We start from the raw sequence: 17,310 nt of genomic DNA, 5'->3' as shown, positions 1-17,310 counted from the left end.
GGGGAGAGATAAGTCTTTTTGCCTTCCATCACAGCGAGGAGGAGATGCGCTGTGATGGATGTCTGTGTAAATTGTGTTGTGTCTTGGGTCCTTTTTTCTTGTGTGTATGACTGCAGAAACAACATTTCATTTGAGCCTCTATGAGGTTCAAGTGACAAATAAATTGTATTGTGTATTGTGGGGGGAAGGCAGGAAAGGGGGTACTAATTGTGGATGATTAGCCATGATCACATTGAATGGCGGTGCTGGCTCGAAGGGCCGAATGGCCTACTCCTATTTTCTGTGTATCGCATGTAGTGTCTCTTTAAGCGGCTGTTGCAGTCTCCCCGCTCCCTCCCTCCCTCTCTCTCGCTTTCTCCCGCAGTCGCTTTAAAGCTCCCGTCATCTCCACCGCCGCCTCCTCCTCGTCTCCTCCCTCCCTCCCCGCTCCGGGCAGACAGCGGGCGCAAGATGGCCGAGTCCACCAAGGGAGTGAGCGCCGGCTTCATCGCCAAGAACGTCCAGAAGAAGATCAACCGGGCGCAGGAGAAGGTGCGGGGCTGGGGGAGAGGGAGAGAGGGGGAGAGGGGGAAGGAAGAAGGGAGAGAGGGAGGGAGAGAGATAGAGAGATAGAGGAGAGAGAGAGAGAGAGGGGGAGAGGGAGAGAGGGAGAGACATAGAGGATAGAGAGAGGAAGGAGAGAGATAAGAGGGTTTGAGAGAGAGTAGGGAAATAGGAAGGAGGGAGGACAAGAGGTAGAGGAAAAAAGAAGAGGTAAGGATACGAGAGAGAGAGAGAGAGAGGGGGGGGGGGAGAGGGGGGTGGGGAGAGGAGAGGAGAGGGGGGGGGGAGAGGGCGAAGGAAGAAGGGAGAGAGGGAGGGAGAGAGAGGGAGATAGAGAGGGAGAGGGGGAGGGGAAGGAAGGAGGGAGGGAGGGAGAGAGAGATAAGAGGGAAGAGGAGAGGGTTTGGAGGGAGAGAGAGAGAGAGAGGGGAGAGAGAGAAGGGAGGGAGAGAGGGAAGGGGAAAAGGAGAGGAGGGAGAGAGGGAGAGGGGGAGAGGGAGGGCGGGGGGGGGGAGAGAGGGGGGGAGAGGGGGGGGAGAGAGGAGAGGGAGAGGGAGGGAAGGGAGGGAGAGGGAGAGGAGAGAGAGGGGGGGAGAGAGAGAGGGGGGGAGAGAGAGGGACAGAGAGGAGAGAGAGAGAGAGAGGGGAGGAGAGAGAGGGAGAGAGAGAGGGGGGGGGAGAGAGAGAGGGGAGGGGGGGGAGAGGGAGAGGGGGGAATGAGGGGGGGGAGGGGGGAGGGAGGTCGGAGCTTCAGCCTCTTGCTGCAGGGCTTCGCCTCCTCCCAGTGCGGGCGGTGCGGGCTGCAGGTCCCCGGGGCAGAGGGGACAGGCGCTGCCGTGTGGGGTGGGGGCTAGCTGCTCTGTCGGGGTCCCGGGGCAGTGTGTGTGTGTGTCTGTGTGTGTGGAGGGAGAGAGAGACCAGGAAGAGGGACTGGGCGCCGGCCGGGGTCCCGGGAGCAGGGGCCCGGGGGTGTGCAGGCTGTGAGCGGCTCTAAGGGGCCAGGACAGCGACCCTGAGCCCGGGGGGGAACCGCTGACAGGCCGGGGAGATGCGGTGGACGGGTGGCCGGGCCTTTGAGGTGGGAAATTTGTGCGAGTCGTCCTTGAATACAGGAGAGTTGCCGCAAGACGGGGAGGGTGGCAAATGTTGAGCCTCTTTTCAAAAAAGGCTGCAGCGAAAATGCTGGGAACTATAGGCCGATTCGCTTAACATCTGTAGTTGGTAACTTACTGGAGAGTATTCGGAGGGATAGGATATACAGGCATTTGTATGGGCGATGGGCTATACAGGCAAGGGCTGGTTAGGGATGGGGTTGGACGTGGAAGGTCGTGTCTCACAAATCTCATTGATTTTTCTTGGAAGACGTGACCAAAAAGGTTGATGAGGGCAGAGCTTTAGATTTTGTGTACATGGACTTCAGTAAGGCGTTCCACGAGTTTCTGCATGGTAGGCTGCTCTGGAAGGTTAGATCGCATGCGATCCAAGTAGAGGTAGCTGAATGGATAGCAAATTGGCTCCATGGCAGGAAGCAGAGGTTGATGGTGGAAGGTTGCTTCTTGGACTGGAGGTCTGTGACTACGAGCTTGCCAACTGTCTCGTATTAGTGGGGACATCCCGTATATTGGTTTGTCCCAAACGGGACCGCCCCTGTCCCGTATTTGACTGCCACTACTCGGGTCGAGGGGGCTGTCGGGTCGGAGCACTGCGTCCGGCGCCACCTCACCCGCCCCGACGTAGTGCAGCCCGTGGAGTGCAGCAGCAGCCACTGCGCCTCGCCTGTGGCCCCGTCGGTCGGCAGCCCGGCCACCTATCCGACCTTCGGACCTTCGCTTACCGCCGACACCACCACCACCCCTCCTTCTCATGGCTGATCATCGGTTCCTGAGTTGGACGGGGCGCTGGACTGTGCAGCACCCCGGGCCAACTCATCATTCACCCAGCCACGGCCGAGTCGGTCAACGAATTGCTGGTGGGAATTTGTTCCTTATTTTGACCTTTTGTCCCTTATTTGGGAGTGAGCCTCCTTGACTCGACTCTGGTCAAGAGGTTTCACCAGCGTCTCTTCTTCCTGAGGAGACTGAAGAAGGTCCATCTGTCTCCTCAGATTCTGGTGAACTTCTACCGCTGTACCATCGAGAGCATCCTTATCAACTGTATCACAGTATGGTATGGCAACTGCTCTGCCTCCGACCGGAAAGCACTGCAGAGGGTGGTGAAAATTGCCCAACGCATCACCGGTTCCTCGCTCCCCTCCATTGAGTCTGTCCAAAGCAAGCGTTGTCTGCGAAGGGCGCTCAGCATCGTCAAGAACTGCTCTCACCCCAACCACAGACTGTTTACCCTCCTACCATCCGGGAGGCGCTACATGTCTCTCTGTTGCCGGACCAGCAGGTCCAGGAACAGCTTCTTCACTGCGGCTGTTACACTACCTAAAACTGTAACTCGGTGATTGCCAGTCACCCCTTCCCCCGGACGCTCCTTCCACCAAAAAAAATTGCACTACTACGACTGTATGTACGTAAATATATTTATTTATTGCTCGTATTCTATGTCGCTCTTCTAGGGAGATGCTAACTGCATTTCGTTGTCTCTGTAGTGTACACTGCACAATGACAATAAAGTTTGTATCTGATTCTGAAAGTTGGCAACCCTACCTATGACTAGTGGTGTGCCTCAGGGTTCAGTGCTGGGCCCATTACTGTTTGCCATTGACATCAATGATTTGGATGAGAACATACAGGGCAAGGTTAGCAAGTTTGCTGATGATACAAAATTTAGTGGTTTTGCAGATAGTTGTGAACCATTGCAGCAGGATCTGGATCGATTGGCCAGGTGGGCGGAGGAATGGCTGATGGAATTTAATACAGAGAAATGTGTGGCGTTGCATTTTGGGATGTCGAACAAGGGCAGGACCTACACAGTCAATGGTAGCTCTCTGGGTAGTGTTGTAGAGCAGAGGGATCTAGGAGTACATGTGCGTGGTTCCTTGAAGGTCGAGTCGCATGTAGATAAGGTGGTCAACCAGGCTTTTGGCACTTTGGCCTTCATCAGTTAGAGTATTGAGTATAGAAGTTGGGAGATCATGTTGCAGTTGTACAAAACGTTATTGTGTTCAGTTCTGGGCACCATGTTATAGGAAAGAAATTGTCAAGCTTGAAAGGGTTCAGAAAAGATATACGAGGATGTTGCCAGGACTAGAGGGTGTGAGCTTCAGCCCAACTTGCCCACAATGTCCCAGCTACATTAGTCCCACTTGCCTGTGCTTGGTCCATATCCCTCCAAACCTGTCCTATCTATGTACCTGTCTAACTGTTTTTTTAAATGACGGGACAGTCCCAGCCTCAACTACCTCCTCTGGCAGCTTGTTCCATACACCCACCACCCTGTGTGTGGAAAAAGTTACCCCTTGGATTCCTATTAAATCTTTTCCCCTTCACCTTGAACCTATGCCCTCGGGTCCTCAATTCCCCTACTCTGGTTAAAAGACTGTGCATCTACAGGATCTAATCCTCTCATGATTTTGTACACCTCTATGAGATCACCCCTCATCCTCCTGCACTCCATGGAATAGAGACCGAGGCTACTCAACCTCTCCCTGTAGCTCAGACCCGAGGGACCTGGCAGATCATCGTAAGTTGTCTCTTTGCCCCGGGACAGGGGAGAGGAGGATGGGGGGGGGGGTGGATGGGGAACAGGGTCTGGGGTATCAGAGGGGGGAAGAGATGAGGTGCCGGGACCGAGGAATGGTGGTAGAATGACCAGGGGGTCAGTGGCTCCAGGGGCCGGAGACTTGACGGTGGTGGTGGCGGTGGTTTTGGGGGGGTGAACACTTTAAACCAAAAATCTTATAGCTCAGCTATAGGATCTTTGCTGTAAATGGCTCAATTGTAATTATGTGTTGGCCCTGGGATATTGGGGTGGAGATTTTCCCAGCAGGATGTGATCATCGCCAGTAATGGCAGGTGTTTGCAGCTCCAACTCTTAACTGCATCAACAACGATCAAAGAGACACAGATATAGCCACCGGCCCACCCTACACCGGCTGTCCATTTCCCGTCTCCGCGCTAATCCCACTTACTCACAGTCACCGTCTGGGTGTTTGGAGCACAGCCCTTCTCCCGAAGATAGACACAAAATGCTGGAGTAACTCAGCGGGACAGGCAGCATCTCTGTCGTGTGTTGAAAGAATGGAGCGGCAGGGCTTGTGCACACTGGAATTTAGAAGGATGAGAGGGTGCCTTATTGAAACGTATAAGATTATTAAGGGTTAGGGTTAGGTTTTGGCCCAAAACGTTACCTTTTTCCTTCGCTCCATAGATGCTGCTGCACCTGCTGAGTTTCTGCAGCATTTTTGTGTACCTTCGATTTTCCAGCATCTGCAGTTCCTTCTTGAACAAGATTATTAAGGGGTTTGTCATGCTAGAGGCAGGAAACGTGTTCCCAATGTTGGAGGAGTCTAGAACTTAAGAATAAGGGGTAGGCCATTTAGTACGGAGACGAGGAAAAACTTTTCGCCTAGAGAATTTTGAATCTGTGGAATTCTCTGCCTCAGAAGGCAGTGGAGGCCAATTCTCTGGATGCTTTCAAGAGAGTTAGATAGAGCTCTTAAAGATAGCAGAGTCAGGGGATATGGGAAAGAAGGCAGGAATGGGGTATTGATTGTGAATGATCACATTGAATGGCGGTGCTGGCTCGAAGGGCCGAATGGCCTACTCCCGCACCTGTTGTCCTTCTCCCCGTAGCTTCAATGTCGTGTGTCTGACTCCCATCGTCACCTCGGTGTGTGTATTCCACAACTGTTTCTTTGTCGTGAGGTATATATGAGAGGGGCAAGATTTAAAATGAACCTGAGGAGCGGGCAGGAGAATGGGGTTAAGAGGGAATGATAGATAAGCCATGAATGAACGGCAGAGTAGACTTGATGGGCCGAATGGCCCAATTCTGCTCCTATCACTTAGGAGCAAGAGGGGGTGACTTTTTTTATTCCATGTAGATTCATGGACCAAGCTACCAGAGGAGATTTGTGTAGGAAGGAACTGCAGAGGCTGGTTTACACCAAAGATATACACAACATGCTGGAGTAACTCAGTGGGACAGGCAGCATCTCTGGTGAGACGGAATGGTTGATGTTTCGGGTCAAGACACCTTCTTCATACTGAGAGTAATGGGAGGGGGAGGGGAGGGGGGCACAGAGATAAGGAAGTGTAGGGTGTGAAAATGAGACATCAAAGTGGACGAAGCTCAAGGAAGCTCAATGTAGAATAGATGGGGAGGGGAAAGTGACAACAAATCGTACGTAGATAAAATGTAGTCGGGGGGGCGGTCTGACCAGAGAACTAGGAAGGGGGAGGGATGGAGAGTGAGAGGGAGAGCAGTTGGAGATGTCAATGCTCATATTGCAGGGTTGTTGACCGCCCAAGCGAAATATGATGTGATGTTCCTCCAATTTGCGCTGGGACTCACTCTGACAGTGGAGGAGGCCCAAGACGGAAAGATCAGTGTGGGAATGTGAGAGGGAGCTAAGGTGTTTTGCAACTGGGCGATCAGGTGTGTCTGAATCCATCACCACCTCAAGTTGCGCATTCCATAACTGCACTCGTTTATTATAGTGTGTTTGGAAAGCACGACCTCAAGTTCATAACTAATATTCCATAACTAATATGAGAGGGGAAAGATTTAAAATGAGCCCGGGGGAAAAAAACTGCTCCGGAGGCCAAGTCAATGGATGCTTTTAAGGTTGAGATTGACAGATTCTCGATTAGTAAGGGTGTTTGGGGAGAAGGCAGGAGGATAGACAATAGGTGCAGGAGTAGGCCATTCAGCCCTTCAAGCTAGCACCACAATTCAATGTGATCATGGCTGATCATCCCCATCAGTACCCCGTTCCTGCCTTCTCCCCATATCTCCTGACTGCTATTTTTAAGAGCCCTATCTAGCTCTCTTGAAAGCATCCAGAGAACTTGCCTCCACCTGAGTCTGAGGCAGAGAATTCCACAGACTCCCCCCACTCTCTGTGAGAAAAAGTGTTTCCTCATCTCCATTCTAAATGGCTTAAGGCTTAAATGGCCTCCGTTCTAAATGGCTTAACCTCGAATGGGCTGATATAGTGGACACATGGTGGATGCTGAAGGTCATTACATTACAAAGGAGTTTCATGATCAGATGCGGTAGGTAGGACCTGTGGTGAAGGTGTTCCTGCAGTGTGGTTTTGTGGACAATTTAGTTCTTTCTACTTTCTGGGAGAAGAGAGGGTTGAAATGTTTGGACATCCAGACCTTTGGGAGAAAAACAGTTTCTTCCCCATTGCTATCTGAATCCAGAACCAATCACCTCCTTCTCACTGGAGCAGACGAAATGTGTGGGAAGGAACTGCGGAAGTCGGTTTTCACCGAAGATCGACACAAAATGCTGGAGTGACTCAGCGTGACAGGCAGCATCTCTGGAGAGAAGGAAATGGGTGTCGTTTTGGTGTGAAGAAGGGTTTTGACTAGAAATGTCCCCCATTCCTTCTACCCAGGGATGCTGCCTGTCCAGCTGAGTTACTCCAGCATCTTGTGTCTATCTCTTTCACACACCTTCCCAGAGCTGCTGCCACATACTTAGAAACATAGAAATTAGGTGCAGGAGTAGGCCATTCGGCCCTTCGAGCCTGCACCGCCATTCAATATGATCATGGCTGATCATCCAACTCAGTATCCCGTACCTGCCTTCTCTCCATACCCCCTGATCCCCTTGGCCACAAGGGCCACATCTAACTCCCTCTTAAATATAGCCAATGAACTGGCCTCAACTACCCTCTGTGGCAGAGAGTTCCAGAGATTCACCACACTCTGTGTGAAAAAAGTTCTTCTCCTCTCGGTTTTAAAGGATTTCCCCCTAATCCTTAAGCTGTGACCCCTTGTCCTGGACTTCCCTAACATCGGGAACAATCTTCCTGCATCTAGCCTGTCCAAGCCCTTAAGAATTTTGTAAGTTAACTTACTCCCAATTCTGCCACGTTTGCTTGTAATTATTGGACTACAGAGTGAGTCCCACCGCAAATTGGAGGAGCAGCACCTCGTATTCCGCTTGGGTAGTTTACACCCCAGTGGTATGAACATTGACTTCTCCAATTTCAGGTAGTCCTTGCATTCTTCCTCCTTCCCCTCCCCAGCTCTCCCACAAGCCTACTGTCTCTGCCTCTTCCTTCTTCCCACCCACCCCCACCCCCATATCAGTCTGAAGACGGGTCTCGACCTGAACCATCACCTATTCCTTCGCTCCGTAGATGCTGCCTCACCCGCTGAGTTTCTCCAGCACTTTTGTCTACGTTGGACTCTTGTAGCTTTTTTCACGACCAATCTTTTCAGCATTCTGCTCTTTTGAATTTGTTGCACTTATTGTAACTATCTTTGTGTGTACTGTGTGGTCTCGGCTTGTTGGAAACCAGAACATATAACAATTATAGCACGGAAACAGGCCATCTCGGCCCTTCAAGTCCGTGCCGAACACTTATATTCCCCAAGTCCCATCTACCTGCACTCAGAACATCCATTCCACTCGGGTGTTGAAGTATTTTTCAAAATGTGGACGCCTGTACCTGTTAGTTAGTTGTTTCCAAGCTTGGGTTTTAGGCTCCTATTCCAACTTCTCGATGGCAGGAGTGAAATGAGAGTGTGGTCAGGGTGGTGTGTGTCTCTGATGCTGGCTGTCTTTTGAGGCAGCGACTCTTGAAACACTGACTGCTGCAGAAGTTAGACACAAAAAGCCTGAGTAACTCAGCGGGACAGGCAGCATCAAAGATCTTATAGCAGAGCTATAGGATCTTTGGGCTGCATCTCTGGAGAGAAGGAATGGGTGATGTTTCAGGTTGAGACCCATTTTTTCAGAAGGGTCTGATGAACTGTTTCGACCCGATTCCTTCTCTCCAGAGATGCTGCCTCTCTCGCTGAGCTACTCCAGCTTTTTGTGTCTATGTTTGGTTTAAACCAGCAGCTGCAGTTCCTCCCTACACGGCTCTGCTGCTGTGCCACCGTGCTGTGTCGCCCTTGCGTTCCAATAGACATTAGGTGCAGTAGTAGGCCATTCGGCCCTTCAAGCCAGCACCGCCATTCAATGTGATCATGGCTGATCATCCACAATCAGTACCTCATTCCTGCCTTCTCCCCATATCCCCTGACTCCACTATCTTCAAGGGCCCTACCTACCTAGCTATCTCTTGAAAGTATTCAGAGAACCGGCCTCCAATGCCCACTGAGGCAGAGAATTCCACAGACTCACAACTCTCTGTGTGAAGAAGTTTTTCCTCATCTCCCTTCTAAATGGCTTACCCCTTATTCTTAAACTGTGGCCTCCCCCAACATCGGGAACATATTTTCCGCCTCTAGCGTGTCCAAACCCTTAACAATCTTATATGTTTCAATTAGATCCCCTCTCGCCCTACAAAATTCCAGAGTATACAAACCCAGCTGCTCCATTCTCTCAGCATGTCAGTCTCGCCATCCCGGAAATTAACCTTGTAAACCTACGCTGCACTCCCTCAATAGCAAGCCCACTGCACACTATACCTTCCAAGATTTTGTTACTGATTTTAACGAGACCTTGGGTCTCGACCTGAAACGTCACGATTCCTTATATGTTTCAATAAGATCTCCTCTCACCCTACAAAATTCCAGAGTATACAAGCCCAGCCGCTCCATTCCCTCAGCATATGACAGTCCCGCCATCCCGGGAGTTAACCTGGTGAACCTATGCTGCACTCCCTCAATAGCAAGAATGTCCTTCCTCCAGGTGTATTCCAGCTATTAAAGTATCCGGGATTAGAGAGGAAAGCAGAGAAATTGCTGGTAACGCCCAGCAGCTTGTGCAGCATCTGTGGTAAGAGAAAGAGTTAGTTCCAACTCCCAGACATTGGGGTGGAAACGTACCTGAACGAGCTCGGCATTTTTAAAATTTGCTGCCTTATGACGAGGGTGCAGCAGCCGTAATTCCTAAATATTCACCACCCAACCACACTCATTTATTTTATTGATTACAGTGCACTATGTTTGCATATTCTATTGTGCTGCTGCAAGTAAGAATTTAATTGTCCCATCTTGAACGCAAGCCGAGAAATCATTTGAACTGACAAGTCCTGGGGTGGTACTTGGTGGCGCAGCTGGTGCTGCCTTTATGGAGTTTGCACGTTTTCCCCGTGACCTGCGTGGGCTTTTCGTCAAGATCTTCGGTTTCCTCCCACACTATAAGACTTACACAGGTTTGTAGGTTAATTGGCTTGGTGTGAGAATCTAAGAATTGTCCCTAGTGTGTGTGTGTAGGATAGTGTCAATGTGCGGCAATCGCTGGTCGGTGCGGAATTTACTGCTGCGCCCTAAATGGTCGGGAGTGATCTCCCAAAGAGTCGTACCTTGTTCTGGTTGCTGCTGGATTTTCAACATGTTGAAAATTTTCGGCGACCTGTAATGACCTATGGCGGGTGCCGGCAGTTTCCGAAAAAGCCGCGTAAGTGCGACGGGCCCTTTAAGGTATTGCTTCAGGCTCGGGTTTTTAAAAACCTAAAGCTAAAGGTATTGCTTTTGAGCCTGGGTAGATATTGTGTGGCTTAACTCTATACATTACAGCAAATATCAACTGCCCTTTGAAGATTCTCTCTGCAGATGATAAGCCACTGAAGAATGGCAAGTAGCTTCTTCAGGGCATTGTGAATAGATAAGAATTGATGCGTTGGAATTTGCCTCTTTGTTGTTGATTGCTCTGATAAAAATCAATGCATGTTTCTATCAAAACCTCTGTCATCTCTTGCCCCCATTGAAACATTGCTTCATTTAGAAATTCTTCAATATCCGCCTGAAAGCACAATAGGCAGGATTGTTTAATTTAAATATTATAGTTTTTAATTAGAGAAGCTTAATTCTCTAGATAGGCACTAAAAACGGGTCAGATGGCAACTCTGGGAAGGGTCTTGACCCAAAACATCACCTATTTCTTCTCTCCAGCGATGTTTTCAGTGGGAGAGCTTCTCTATGCTGTTGAGATATAGATTCTCAAAGCCCTGTCCCACTGTACGAGTTCATTCAAGAGCTCTCCCGAGTTAAAAAAAAAAAAAAATCAAACTCGTGGTAAGCACGGAGAATGAACGTAGCGGGTACGTCGGTGCTCGGGGACGTCTCTTAGCGGCTCGTAACGCTAACGGCAGGTACTTGGGAAACGCTGTACGCTCGGGAAGACTCGTGAAGATTTTTCAACATGTTGAAAAATGTCCACGAGAGCACCGAGTACTTACGAGCGGCTATTACCGTAATTCTCAGAGTTCGAATCAGGGCAAACTCGGGAGAACTGTTTGAATGAACTCGTACAGTGGGACAGAGCTTTTAAAGCTTTAAACGGAAGTAAGAAAATGTGACTTGTGAAAGTTCCTTCTCAAATCCTTGTCAGGTTGCCAAGTCATTAGAGAATGCTCATTGAAGTCTTGCAAGAATGTGATGAAATCTATGGTTGCATTCTAGTGTATATAGTGCTTCTTTTTTCTTTCTAGGTAGCTGGTCTAGAGTTGACTTTCTAATCCAACACCTTCCCACCTCTTTTATTTTGTAGGTATTAATTTTTAATTGCTTTTGTTTAGAGATACAGCGTGGAAACGAGCCCTTCGGCCCACTGACTCTGTGCTGTCCACCGATCACCGGCACTCTAGCACTGTCCTACACACTAGGCAGAATTTACAGAAGCCAATTATCCTACAAACCTGTACGTCTTTCAAGTGTGAAAAATGTTCCCAATGCAGGAAAAGTGTTCCCAATGTTTGGCGAGTCCAGAACCAGGGGCCACAGTCTTAGAATAAAGGGGAGGTCATTTAAGACTGAGGTGAGAAAAAAACGATTTCACCCAGAGAGTTGTGAATTTGTGGAATTCCCTGCCACAGAGGGCAGTGGAGGCCAAATCACTGGATGGATTTAAGAGAGAGTTAGATAGAGCTCTAGGGGCTAGTATAGTCAAGGGATATGGGGAGAAGGCAGGCACGGGTTATTAATTGGGGACAATCGGCCATGATCACAATGACGGGCGGTGCTGGCTCGAAGGGCCGAACGGCCTCCTCCTGCACCTATTTTCTTTGTTTCTATGTGGGAAGAAACTGGAGCTCCTGGCGAAAACCCACGTGGTCACAGGGAGATCATACATACTCAGTCCAGACAGCACCTGTAGTCGGTCGCTGTAAGGCAGCAACTCCACTGCTGTGCCACCATGCTGCCTATTTTAGATGAAATGCAATTTCGGATGAAACAAGTACTCGTACATGGGGAGAGCTCTAATCCTGCTCTAATCTTATTTAGATGCACGCAGGCTTAGTCTATGGTTTAATGCTGTGCCAATGAATCTTACATGCCAAAGATAGACACAAAGAGCTGGAGTCACTCAGAGGGTCACTCAGCATCTCTGGAGAAAAGGAATAGGTGACGTTTCGGGTCGAGACCCTTCTTCAGGCTAAGGGAATGGGAAATGAGAGATATAGACGGTGATATATAGAGAGATATGGAACAAATGAATGAAAGATATGCAAAAACAGTAACAATGATATAGGAAACAGGCCACGGTTGGCTGTGGGCTAGGTGCAAATGAGTTACTGACAATGAGACTCGACAAGATGAGTTTGGAACTAGTACAAGTACTTGGGTGGGGGAGGGATGGAGAAAGGGGGAAGGCAAGGATTACTTGAAGTTGGGTAAATCAATGTTCATACCGCTGGGGTGTAAGCTGCCCAAGCAAAATATGAGGTGCTGTCCCTCCAACTTGTGTTTGGCCTCACTCTGACACTGCGGGAGGCCCAGGACAGAAATGTCAGTGTGGGATTGGGAGGAGGAGTTAAAGTGTTTGGCAACCGGGAGATCACATAGGCTCTGGCGGACTGAGTGCCTATTCATACAGGCCAGCGGTTCGATCATGAATCTACTCTTGGATGAGAGGCGTTTGCCCTCGGCAAGCTTGGCCGTGATGTTTGTGGGGCTTGAAGCCTCTGCTTCGCTGAATGCATCATTGACGTGGTGACTCCTTGCAGATAATGCACTGACTTAATTTTGTATTTGATCCGTGTCCCAATTTAGAGATACAGCGTGGAAACAGACCCTTCGTCCCAGTGATTCCTGCGCACTAATACCATCCAACACACACACTAGGGACAATTTTAATTTTTATACCAAGCCAATTAACCTATAAACTTGCACGTCTTTGGTGTGTGGTCGGAAACCCAAGTTCTCGGAGGAAACCCACGCAGGCAGGTACAGGATACTGAGTTGGATGATCATCCATGATCATATTGAATGGCTGTGCAGGCTCGAAGGGCTGAATGGCCTACTCCTGTACCTATTTTCTATGAAGGCAACGGGTGACTGTTGGCCGACCAATTCCCCTCCTGGGATAAATAAAGTCCGATCATATCGTATCATACGTGGCTGAAAAAGCAAATGGGATGCTTTTTTATTGGCCGAGACATAAAATGCATATTGGAGGTCTGGAATTTGCTTCCCAAAAGGGTGCTAAAGATTGCAACCATCAGTATAAATGTGTGTAATTGTAGACCCGACTACTTGCAGGTGGTATTAGCTAGACAGCTCTGAAAATGTTTTTTGGCAGATTCAGACCGAATGGGTTCCTGTGTCATAAATTTCCTGTGTTACTCAATTCTGCATTAATTGTTCTGGAAAGAGAGAGGTACACAGCAACAGTCTTTTTCCCCCAGCATAAGTAGTCGGAGCAGATTTAGGCCATTCGGCCCATCTTCCACACCCTTCCACACTCCAAATCTTCACTGCACTCTTTCCAGCTGAACATCCTCCCCAAGGCATGTTGACCAAAAATGAACACAGCAGTAGTCCAAATGAAGTCTCACCAATGTCTTCTGTAACATAACATCCCAACTTCTTTTTTGAATATCCTTCATTTATTTTGTTCTACAAACAGTGCCCTCCATAATGTTTGGGGCAAAAAAAATCATTTTTTTTATTTGCCTCTGTACTCCACAATTTGAGATTTGTGATAGAAAAAAATATCACATGTGGTTAAAGTGCGCATTGTCAGATTTTATTAAAGGGCATTTTTATACTTTTTTGTTTCACCATGTAGAAATTACAGCTGTGTTTATACATAGTGCCCCCATTTCCGGGCACCATCATGTTTGGGACACACGTGTTTGTAATTGCGCAGGTGTGATTAATTGCCTCATTAATGCAGGTATAAGAGAGCTCTCAGCACCTAGTCTTTCTTCCAGTCTTTTCAGAAACTTTTATTGCTGTTCATCAATATGAGGACCAAAGTTGTGCCAATCAATGTCAAAGAAGCCATAATGAGACTGAGAAACAAGAATAAAACTGTTAGAGACATCAGCCGAACCTGTGGCTTACCAAAATCAACTGTTTGGAACATCATTAAGAAGAAAGAGAGCACTGGTGAGCTTACTAATTGCAAAGGGACTGGCAGGTCAAGGAAGACCTTCACAGCTGATGACAGAAGAATTCTCTCAATAATAAAGAAAAAAATCCCCAAACACCTGCCCGACAGATCAGAAACATTCTTCAGGAGTCAACTGTGGATTTGTCAATGACCACTGGCCGCAGAAGACTTCATGAACAGAAATACAGAGGCTCCACTGCAAGATGCAAACCACTGGTTAGCCGCAAAAATAGGATGGCCGGGTTACAGTTTGCCAAGAAGTACTTAAAGGAGCAACCACAGTTCTGGAAATAGGTCTTGTGGACAGATGAGGCGAAGATTAACATATCAGAGTGATGGCAAGGGCAAAGTATGGAGGAGAGTAGGAACTGCCCAAGATCCAAAGCATACCACCAATTCTGTGAAACACGGTGGTGGGGGTGTCATGGCCTGGGCATGTATGGCTGCTGAAGGTACTGGCTCACTTATCTTGGTTTCTTGGTCCTCCAAAATATTCCAAATGGAATTTAAACTGGAGGTGGATTGGCACAACTTTGGTCCTCATGTTGATGGACAGCAATCTTCATTGATGATACAACTGCTGATGGTAGTAGCATAATGAATTCTGAAGTGTATAGACACATCCTATCTGCTCAAGTTCAAACAAATACCTCAAAACATTGGCTGGCGGTTCATTCTACAACAAGACAATGACCCCAAACATACCGCTAAAGCGACAAAGGAGTTTTTCAAAGCTAAAAAATGGTCAATTCTTGAGTGGCCAAGTCAATCACCCGATCTGAACCCAATTGAGCATGCCTTTTATATGCCGAAGAGAAAACTAAAGGGGACTAACCCCCAAACAAGCATAAGCTAAAGATGGATGCAATACAGGCCTGGCAAAGCATCACCAGAGGTCATAAGGTCAATAGTGATAGAAGCAGAATTAGGCCATTCAGCCCATCAAGTCTACCACGCCATTCAATCATGGCTGATCTATCTCTCCCTCCTAACCCCATTCCCCTGCCTTCTCCCAATAACCCCTGACAACCGTACTAATCAAGAATCTCTATCTATCGCTGCCTTAAAAATATTCATTGACTTGGCCTCTGCAGCCTCTGTGGCGCCATGCAGAACCTTATGAAAAGTAGTATAGAATATACCCAATCATGTCAATGGAATAGGAGGACCTGCAACATTTCAGATTTGCAACAATGTTATTTCCCCTCAAATAGTAACAGGTTTGATTTTGTTACTGAAGGCTATCAGTTACATAGTTTAACAGTGTAACATTGTACAAGTGTCAATAGAAGCAATTGGTTGCTAATTTCAATGACTACTTATAGCAGAGCTGACAGTCTGGGGCCCTTGACACAATGGTGTTTGATAGTTACAGACATTTTTTTCCCCACCAACCCAGCTTCAGTCTGAAGAATGGTCTAGACCTAAAACGTCACCCATTCCTTCTCCCCAGAGATGCTACCTGTCCCATTGAGTTACTCCAACATTTTGTGTCTATCTTCTGTTTAAACCAGCGTCTGCAGTTCCTTCCTACACATTTACCCAGTTTAGTTTAGAGATACCTGCGGAAACAGGCCCTTCGACTCACCGGGTCCACACCGACCAGCAATCCCTGCACACTAACACTACCCTACACACAATAGGGACAATTTAAAAAAAAAACATTTATACCAAGCCAACTAACCTACAAACCTGTACGTCCTTGGAGTGCGGGAGGAAACCGAGGATCTCAGAGAAAAGCAACGCTGGCCATGGGGAGAACGTACAAACTACGTGCAGACAGCACCCATAGACAGGATCGAACCCAGATCTCTTGCTCAGTAAGGCAGTAGCTCTTTAGAATTAAGTTGTGCAACTGCCTATTCTATCCAGACCCCAGGGGGTTCTGTTACATCCCACAGACCATAAACACCACAGGGTTACCTGCCTGCTTTACACTCTACTCGACACACACAAATAGCTGTGGGGCCAAGCACAGCTCCAATGCCACACAAGGCACTTAGAAAGATAGAAAATAGGCGCAGGAGTAGGCCATTCGGCCCTTCGAGCCTGCACCGCCATTCAATATGATCATGGCTGATCATCCAACTCAGTATCCTGTACCTGCCCTCTCCATACCCCCTGATCCCTTTAGCCACAAGGGCCACATCTAACTCCCTCTTAAATCCAGCCAATGAACTGGCCTCAACTACCTTCTGTGGCAGAGAATTTCACAGATTCACCACTCTGTGTAAAAAATGATTTTCTCATCCCGGTCCTAAAAGACTTCCCTCTTATCCTTAAACTGTGACCCCTTGTTCTGGACTTCCCCAACATCGGGAATAATCTTCCTGCATCTAGCCTGTCCAACCCCTTAATAATTTTGTAAGTTTCTATAAGATCCCCCCTCAATCTTCTAAATTCTAGCGTGTACAAGCCGAGTCTATCCAGTCTTTCTTCATATGAAAGTCCTGCCATCCCAGGAATCAGTCTGGTGAACCTTCTCTGTACTGCCTCTATGGCAAGAATGTCTTTCCTCAGATTAGGAGATCAAAACTGTACGCAATACTCCAGGTGCGGTCCCACCAAGACTCTGTACAACTGCAGTAGAACCTCCCTGCTCCTATACTCAAATCCTTTTGTTATGAAATCCTTTGCTATCCTTTTTCAGTTTCAATTCAGTTTATTGTCGCGTGTACCGAGGTCGTCTTCTACTTTTTGTTTCCATCTTGTTACAAATGTTGACCTCGCTGTCCTCGTCCGTCCTGAAAAGGGAGGACGCAAGCTTCCGATGACAATCGGTGGAAGCCATCACTTGAGCTACAGTGAAAAGCTTTTGTTGCGTGCTGACCAGTCTGCGGAATGACAATACACGATTACAATCGAGCCGTCCAGAGTGCAAAGTTACAGAAGGCAATAACACTCGGGGCAAAATTAATTCAGTAAAGTCCGATCAAAGTGTCTTGTTGCATCCCCTCCAAATGGGCTGACTTGCATATCTCTGAATTAAATTTGCTTTTTGCCCATGTTAGTGTATGGATCCATTTTTATAGATGAGGGGATTTTCCCTTGAGTTCTGGCAAGTATATATCCCAAGATGTCATTAAAAACTGTTTATCGTCACTCTTTGGCGGGGTGTTCTGTACAGAATGGTTGCCATATTACCTATTGTGCAGAGACTGTCTTCAGTGCTGCCAATAAATAAAATAAAATAAATTGGCTTTGAATAGGGCAGCATGGTAGAGTTGGTGCCTTACAGCGCCAGAGACCCAGGTTCGATCCTGACCACGGATGCTGTACATACATATGTTATCCTTGTGACCGCGTGGGTTTTCCCCGAGTGCTCTGGTTTCCTTCCACACTCCTCAG

General features: G+C 48.1%; 1 protein-coding gene across 8 annotated transcripts in view; it reads left to right on the top strand.

The window, feature by feature from the left end:
* Positions 1-376: 376 nt before the first annotated feature.
* LOC129699113 (myc box-dependent-interacting protein 1) overlaps positions 377-17,310 on the top strand; it is a 144,843-nt gene continuing 127,909 nt past the window's right edge. For 3 of the 8 annotated variants that reach the window (XM_055638780.1, XM_055638774.1, XM_055638772.1), the window contains exon 1: positions 379-531. In XM_055638780.1, the coding sequence (XP_055494755.1) occupies positions 451-531 (81 nt within the window). In that variant the 5' untranslated portion in view covers positions 379-450. Of the gene's footprint in view, positions 532-17,310 lie in introns of all 8 variants that reach the window. The other 5 variants (XM_055638779.1, XM_055638777.1, XM_055638776.1 and 2 more) reach the window with 4 other exon arrangements.

Source organism: Leucoraja erinacea, chromosome 7, assembly GCF_028641065.1.
Source record: "Leucoraja erinacea ecotype New England chromosome 7, Leri_hhj_1, whole genome shotgun sequence".
Classification (NCBI taxonomy): domain Eukaryota; kingdom Metazoa; phylum Chordata; class Chondrichthyes; order Rajiformes; family Rajidae; genus Leucoraja; species Leucoraja erinaceus.
This window is presented reverse-complemented; position numbering and strand designations above follow the sequence as displayed.